At 37.0% G+C, this 8676-nt stretch overlaps 1 protein-coding gene across 1 annotated transcript in view; it reads left to right on the top strand.

Moving 5' to 3' along the window:
• LOC107699792 (leucine-rich repeats and immunoglobulin-like domains protein 1) overlaps nucleotides 1-8676 on the top strand; it is a 44849-nt gene that overhangs the window by 10447 nt on the left and 25726 nt on the right. The window contains exons 2-3 of the mRNA XM_016501186.1: nucleotides 6286-6357; nucleotides 7344-7418. Coding sequence (XP_016356672.1) covers nucleotides 6286-6357; nucleotides 7344-7418 — 147 coding nt within the window. The remainder of the gene's footprint in view (nucleotides 1-6285; nucleotides 6358-7343; nucleotides 7419-8676) is intronic.

Below are 8676 nucleotides of genomic sequence, written 5' to 3'. Positions count from 1 at the left end.
TATATATATATATACACTGTATATATATAATGTGTGTTTGAATAGGTATGTATATGTAAATTTGACTTTGCTGGTCATAAATTAAATTTGATATATTCTTTATACAGTATGATGAATATACTGCTGAAGTTCACCACTCTGATGTTTGCAGCTAAACTAGTGGTGCGATTACTCCAGAGTTTTCCTTTCTGTTAAGATAATAAACCGTATGCAGGGTAACTCTGTAATCTATCTAACAATCACTTGTTCTGTTCACTTTGAAGTTTTCTGGAACAATCTGTCACGAGCTGGTCTGTATTTTCACTCCGTCTAAACTCTGGCTTTTCATTATACGATTAAAAATTATCAATTGAAACAAATGTGTATATAATCAAGTATGAGCATGTTGGACTTTTGCCTGGCATTTGTGGTTCTGGTTCTGGCTCAGCCCAAGGCAAAAAGAGACCCTTTTCTTACCAGCTCCTGGGCCCAATTTCTGTCATCTACTTTGTCTTTAAAATGAGCCTGGTTTGTCTTGGATTTAAGCCTCATGTTACTCCGATTTCTTTTGTTTGTTGGCTTTTTTCTCATATTTAATTTATTTCTCTCCCACCGTGTAACGTTCACTTCCTGACGATCTTTATCTCATGATCTTCATTCTAGATTTGATATTCTCGCTCCCTTTTCTGTGCTTTGTTTGGACTGCAAAAGCTCCTGGCTTCACTATCAGTGGTGTTGCTGGGCTGTAAATGGTCTTTATGGCAGGAAACAGAGAGAAAGGAGCACAAGCTGTGCGGCTTTTGGAGAAGCAAGTGTCTGGACTCTCGCTCTCTCCTTCGCTCAGTGCTGTGACAGAAGAGTTATTCTTTGACTAGTTTATGGCCCTCTGAAACAGGGTGCATTAAAGACGCTTCTGTCTTCCAGCTGCTTCATAAAGCCCCATCATTGACATCATTTCACACTTCCAAAGACCAAAGTTCACACTCTCCGCTTATCAGTGATAAAGATAGATAGATAAAGGTTGTCTCTTTGCCGTTGTATTCACGATATGGCCCTTGAGGGAGAAACTGATATAATAGAGTTATTTTTATTCTTAATATAACAGGCGATAACTATAGCGTTGATGTTATTTTCAATACCTTATTGAACCAGCTTGTCAGAGTTTGGTGTCGACATATCAACAGATCCATGTTGTTTACACTCAAAGCAATGTGACCAAAATGAAACGTAATATTTCAGAAAGTTTTATCATTCTGGCCTAAAATCAAAAAGCCGCACTATTCAGTATGTTATTGGCAATTTGTTTGTACTCGTTGTTTTTTTTTTTGCAACGAGTTTCCTAAATGACTTTGACCTTTGTTAGGTGTGAATGTTCTCTTACCCTGGTTTCCTGGCATAGGAAGCTGTTGGCCGTTCACCTTCAGGTTTAATGGAAACAAGAAAAAATAGACATCATTGGCTGTTAGAGTTGAAGTTGAATTTACTAGCCTGTACTAGCATGATTAGGTTGGAAGTTATTATTGTCTGCATGGCTATAAAATGGTTGAATAGCACAGAAGTGTGTAAGCTCTCTGTTCTCACTGAAACTGAAGTGGGTACAGGTATCTGAGCTGATCTGAGAGCAGATAGAGGATGATTGGATAATTCTTGAATATTGCATTATTTATTTACAGAGGATAGCTGGAAAAGCATTTTGCAATCATCTTTCCTTAAAGGGAATTTCAACTGTGCTGACTAGTTTCTTAGCGATCCAAAAGAGTGTTTCTGGTTTCCTTTAAGGGGGCACTAGCAATTTTGATGCGAACTAGGCATGGGCATTTTTCAAAAATATTGTATTTGAATATTTGGGCTCATAAAAAACGAATATTCAAATATTTGTTTATTTAAATGACATTTAACGAGAAAGACGTCATTTTTTTAATCAAGTTTTTGTCACCTGAACATGCTTATGATTAGGCATTGTACACAACAATGTTAACAATAACGTTACATTATATCTCAAGGTTTACTTTTAGTTGAAAATGTGTGTTAAAAAAAAAAATATATATATATATATATATATAATTAAATATTGAGCTTGAGGTCGGACCAGGCAATCGAAGTAAGTGTGAAAGCACCCTAAGGGTCCAGTCGGCCTGCAGGACTCTCTGAGGAAGAGGAGAGGCATTTGTTTAGTTCAGAGTAAAGACCAGTGGGTTTGGGAATTGTTTGAATCATAATAGACATAAAGCAAATAGTTTAAGACTACAAAACTTGATCATATCATCTGAGTTTGCAAATTTATATTTACACATACAGTCCTGTTTAATTAGTTGATTTACATATGCCACTTTTTCATTAATTCAGATTTCTGGAAATATTTCTAGCCTTTTCTGATGTGATATACAATAATATATAAAATAAAATATAAAGAGATTTCTATATAATATAAATTTATAACTGAATACTTATAGCTTAATCATCATTGCTGTTTTTAATTTTCTTTGTCAGGCTTTGATGATAATTTTCAATATTGTATTAAACTATTATTTCTATATGAATTTAAGCTTTGTTTCAATCATTATAAAAAACAATTGTTCTATGCAATAAGTTGAAATATTCAAACCTAGTAAGAGAACTCATTAAAGAACCCATGACACTAGATGTTTTGATGTTTGTCAAATAAATGCAGCCTTGGTGAGCATAAGAGATTTCTTCCAAAAACATGAAAAAAAAAAAAAAAATCTTACTGACCCCAAACTTTTGTATAGATTGCTTCAAAATCGCCAGACATGTATTAAGAGCCACAAAACTCCAATTGTGGACTCTCGAAGCCACAAAAGTCTTGAAGACTTCCTCACTGGAGAACTAGAGCGTTATTTAAGCCTGCTGTACTGTTGCAACAGCCATGTGATTTATTCCCCAAAGGTCAGCCTGAAGGTGTGAAAGTTAGTGTTAGCTGATAAGATAAAAGAGGCTTAAACAAAGTGAAGTGACTGAGAATTAAACACTGTGATTATATAAACACTCTCATTTCCTTTTTGGCTGGTGAGGCATAGGTCAGCTCTCCAAACATCATGAAGTCTCCATGAAGACTGACATGATCTAGTCTGAGCATTTTGTCTGATTGGCTGTATAACAGTAAAGCATTTAAATGACTAATACTTTCCGCCTCTTTATTAGCTCCACCCACTAATGAATGACAGAGCCGTTGACAAGCACAATATATCTTAGTCCAGATAATTGTGAAATGGCTTAACCTGGTATTTGGTCTACTTTTCAGCCCTTAAAATTCTGTAGTGGAAACTAATGAGTATTAAGTCAGTAATCGGTGTGTGAAAGAAGAAATGGTTGGTTTCATTACTCTCACAGCATTTTACAGGTTGGAAACGGCTAAAGCAGATTAGCGACTAGCATTCTACATGACGTACATGATTTTCTCTGCAGTATTCATGCCCCCTGGCGAGGCGTTTTTAAGAAAGCCTGCAATTTTTCACTTTGCTTTGGTATAATTAGGTAATTGCCTCGTGGTACAGAACTGCAATTTTGCTGTGTTCACCCGTCAGACGATTTGCCTTGAGGGCAGCTCATCCTGTGTTATTATCTCCGCACAAACACACACACATGGGCCGAGCTACAGAAGCATTGTGACAGTTTCCCCTTTCAGACCAAATAAAATACTAGAGTAAATTGCTTTGCTAGTTTATGTAACTTTGCCGCTTGAATAGGGACAAATTGAGCTACTAAAGCCCAAAGTATACTTCGTTCTCGTACGTGTATGCTAGCGCATGCGTACAGTTGAGCGCATAGTATACTCCATGTGTAAGTGTGCGTGAACGCAGGCAGACGACACGTGTGCTCTAGAAAGCTTCATCTTAGTCCAGTGTCTGCGCTATTTTTCTCCAGAAGGTTTGGCCAATAAAAATATCTTTGTACTCTTTTAAACTAAAGTTGTGTCTCTCTCATAACTCTCTCATGCAAGCGCTGTTGTTGCTGCAGTCTCTGGTATTTTGTTGTTGTTGTTGTTCCGTCTCTTTTCACTTTCTATTGTGAAGCAACGGCCCGGACCAGTGCTGCCACCTTGTGGAACAACCGATTAGTGCAAAACAAATTCAGTGTGCATGTGCGACCTGGGCGTACAAAGTACACGCGGTTACAAAAACGGGGTGGTGCACAGTACGCGTATACTAATCTGGTGACGAAATTTGCGTCACGCGTACTGTACGCGGACCCTCGCATACACGTAAAAACCGAAGAATACTTTGGGCTTAAGAGTGTGATTAGTAAACTTTTTTTTTTTTCTTTTTTCAGTGCACAATCCTAGTTTGAGAAGGTATACAGCCATCCTAAATATAGTCCATGTCTGTTCTTTCTCAAGTTTGCATACGTACGGCTTCACAGTCAGTAGTTGACAGCTCAGAGTGAGAAACAGACACATTATATAGTGTGTTAGGTAATTCCTCTTCTTTACAACCAGCTGTAGCTCCACAAACCTGTCAAAATCGGCTCAGCAGATGGAAGGACAGTCATCCTGTTGTTTCTTTACAAGCACAGATGAGCTGCCGATTAAAACGTTTAACACTGCTAAGTGGAACTTGATGGGTGTGCCATTGAATCTGTTAGTCAGGGAGTTGAAGATAATCCGAAAGTCAATACTTTGTGTTTGCAGGAACGAACCGCTTTCTAAATGTATTTTACAGGCGGACACTTCCTATTACACTGTAGTAGTTGCCCCTGAGACTTCATAACTCCTAGCTGTTTAACGTGAATTTAACCTGGGATATTCCTTTAAAAAATGGTGAAGTATCTGACCAGGGATATTCTTTTAAAAAATATATATTGAGGAATGTTTACCCCTTAATACACTACCATTAGGTTTAGGGTAGGGCTGTGCGATATTGAAGAAAAATGCGATATGCGATGCATTACATAAAAATGTCATTTTAACATTAGTGTAATCATGTTAACATGAGTTTAGGAACTGAATAATAAAAAGGAAAAATAAAACACTGCTTAGTATTTACTTTTTGAATTCAATATGCACTGATTCATATTTAAGCTACAAAAGTTATTTAGGTAAGAGCAGTGATTTTCTCTGTCTTTTGTTCATAGCCCCAAATATTGCAAGCTGTAGCGATATGCATATTGCGATATGTACATTTGCGATATTTCGATAATTTCGATATATTGCACAGCCCTAGTTTAGGGTCAGTAAGACCCTACTATTATGCAGTGTAACTGTTTATCTTATGATTGATAATAATAAGAAATGTTTCTTGAGTACCAAATTCATTATATTATAATGATTTCTGAAGTATCATGTGACACCGTAGACTGGAATGACTGCTGAAAATTCAGCTTTGCATCACAGGAATAAATTACGTTTTAAGATATATTACAATAGAAAACAGTTATTTGAATTTGTAATATTTCACATTATTACCATTTTTATTGTATTTTTGAATAACTATATATATAGGCTCGGTGAGACTTCAAAAAAGACTCAAAAACATGAAAAAAATCTTACCAACCCCAAACATTGAAGTTGTAGTGTACATGCTAATGTTTAAGAAGGTTGAAGTTTGGCCTAGTGGTTAGTTTATGTGCTCCAGATATATTGAGTCTTGGTGGTTATTTTTGGGAAATACGGGTTCGAATCCAACCTACCTGCATCATTTCCTGATCTCATTCTTGCTTTGTCTAAAAATAATTACAAAGAAAAAAAAGTACTGCTAAGTACTCCTCTAAAATATCAAATCAGTCAATGAATCCCTTTTTAAACCAATTTCTCTAACTATGAACGATGCAAAACGGTGCAGCCCATCCAAAAGGAAAATCTGATCATGCAGTAGCTGAGGAGCGAAGGAAGAAACCACAGAGCTGACAGGAGCTTTATAGATCACAGCGCCATCAATCTCTGACATTTCAGCAGGGAGAGCAGGAGGCCAGCGCTCTGCCAAGCCCAGTCTGAAGCCCTTGGACTACTGCTCGCCTGAACCGCGCTGAAATGAAGATGACGTCCCGCTAAAGGGAGGCTGTTGATGTTCCTGATTTATGGGCCATAAGTGTCGATACGACATGTTTCAGTGATGAACCGGACTGATAGACTGTCCGGTGTGTTGTTGAAAGCTGCTGCTGGCACTGTAGATATAGTGAGGCGAGAGATTTAGGGTGCTTGAATGGGTGTTTGTGAGAGAAATGCAATCGTTTTCACATTACCGCTTTTTACTGAAGGAGTAGAGTTTGTCGACTGTTATGAGTGCCTGTCTAAAAAGTGTTTTAATAAATTTCTCTCTCTCCTCCCCCTCCTTCTCTCTGTTCACTCAGAAATCTGAGCCACAACAAGCTGGCGGCAGTCGATATGGACATCCTCTCCAATCTGCCTAACCTGAAAGAAGTGTGAGTAGAACAGCCCCATGTCCCCAGTCCAAACCTCCCGTAGATCTGCACAGTGTCAGCTTTAAATCTGTCCCTGCTTAATGAAATCAATTAGCATGCTAGCAACTTTTCCAGGGCTGTAACAGAATGTTCTAGGGTGTTGTTGGCCTTCACAAACTTTAAGGCCAACGTTTGTTTTCAGGTCAACAATGTCTTTTTAAATTGATCTTGATTCGGCTTCATTCATTTCAAATCTTTAGTTATATATTGTATAAGACAGCTCTGAGACCAGTATAAAATCCTGTTTCTGAGTAGAAGCGCTGGCTGATGTTTAGTGTAAAACCACTACTAAATTCGGCTAGAAAACATTCCCACAACTAAAGCCCCATAGAGAGAGGCAATTGAATGAAGTACATTAAATGGTGTAATAACGTTAATTACAGCCATTAGCCACAAACGGTCATAAATCATTTTAAAGCGTGCTGTCAGCGCTATTGGATATTTAAGTACTTTTGCTGGTGGCTATTGTCCTGAAAGTGGCGGAGATTGGGAATAAAGAGGTTTGCTATTATAAGCGCCTTCCATCATCACCTAACACCAGCCACTAACCTGCGCTGTAAATATTTAATACATCGAGGGACTGTGTCTGGCCCTCAGCCAGACAGGCCTACTTTCTCTCTCTCTCTCTCTCTCTCTCTCTCGCTCTCTCTCTCTCTCTCTCTCTCTCTCTCGATGTTTTGGTAGTAAAAAAAAAAAAATAATAATATATATATATATATATATATATATATTTATTTATTTTATTTTTTTTTATGGTAAAACATTAAACATATATTATTTATAATATATCTAATTTATTTTATTAATATATTTATGGTAAAATACATCAAATACATTTTCAAAAATATATATTAAATAAATTAATTCTAATATGAGATCTATATTATAATTAGGTCACCGTCTAAGCTATGTGTAACCTGGATTTTGTTCTGTTTTTTGATTGACAGGAGGCTTGACCACAATGAACTGACATCCATCCCTTCATTTGGAGACGCAGCAGCAATAGTCGTTACACTCTTCTTGTAAGTGAAACGTCAGTGTGTGTGCTGTGTTGACGGCTGCTGCTGAGGAGGAACGTTCTGTACATGACACAAATTATTGTTTGCATGGTGTGGGCAGTCAGGAACATTTCAGTTTTAGCATTTCAATTAGTGAAATTTGTTTAATCTTTTTGTGGTTATTAATTCAGCAAAACTGCACGCCTAAAAATTCCCACTTCTTGTAGACGGTGTTTAGTGTTGCTGGCTGTGGTAGTGAAACTCAGACTGGTGGGACTGCCTTTACTAGCGTTACCCTGGAGAATGTATCCCTTATTTTGGGGTGATCACCTGTATGTGTTTGTTTAAGCCCATTCCTTCCTTGGCATCCAGGTACACAGTTATGGCTTGTGAATATGAGTTTTCCCAGCATTATATAGTAAGACGGCTAGATTTGCACTAGCTGCAAATATCAGTACTGAATGTCAGGTTTATACTATAATATTAAAGGAGAAGTACGTCAACTGAATAGAATTGCAAAATGACAGGAATTCTGAAGCAATGATATTTTAACATCAAGTATCAACATATCAAAAAAAAGTACAGCTTCTTCTTTACATTTATGTGATTGTAGAGCTGCACGATTAATCGTTAAAAGATCGCGATCTCGATTCAGACAACCACACGATCTCATTTCTAAATGACAATGATTCTCCCGTGTCTATTAAACCTTTGACAAAGTCTTACCAGATCATTCAAATCTGCGTTCGCGCTGCCACTGACACACAGCGCAGTTACCATGTTTGGTTAAGAAACAGCTTCACAGTTTTTTGAACTACACAGTATTATTTCTGTCGTACAGTCATTCATATTATCACAGAAATACTGGTATGAAAGTTTTAATTCAGATATAAACATTGATGTCTATGGTAGCGCGACCAAAATAGAGCCGTGTTTGAAAGTAACTGCCACATAACGTTTGTGTCGATTGCATTGTTTCGCCACTAGGTGGCGAAAAGTGACTTAAAAATGTATAATTGAATTAATCTTTTATTTAAGAGAATCGTTCAAAAACGCTGATTCAATCAGTAGGGTTATGAGTGAGTCGTTGAACCATTGATGCAAACAACTTTTTCATAATTGTAATATTAAATTGGTGTATTAAATATATTATATTTTAAATACATATTACACTACCAGTCAAAAGTTTTTGAACCGTAAGATTTTTAATGTTTTTTTTAAAGAAGTCTCTTCTGCTCACCAAGCCTGCATTTATTTGATCCAAAGTACAGCAAAAACAGTA

Source organism: Sinocyclocheilus anshuiensis, unplaced genomic scaffold (genome assembly GCF_001515605.1).
Source record: "Sinocyclocheilus anshuiensis isolate Anshui unplaced genomic scaffold, SAMN03320099.WGS_v1.1 scaffold951, whole genome shotgun sequence".
NCBI classification, from domain to species: Eukaryota; Metazoa; Chordata; class Actinopteri; order Cypriniformes; family Cyprinidae; genus Sinocyclocheilus; species Sinocyclocheilus anshuiensis.
Note: the sequence above shows the minus strand (reverse complement) of the source record. Positions and strands in the feature narration are given on the sequence as shown.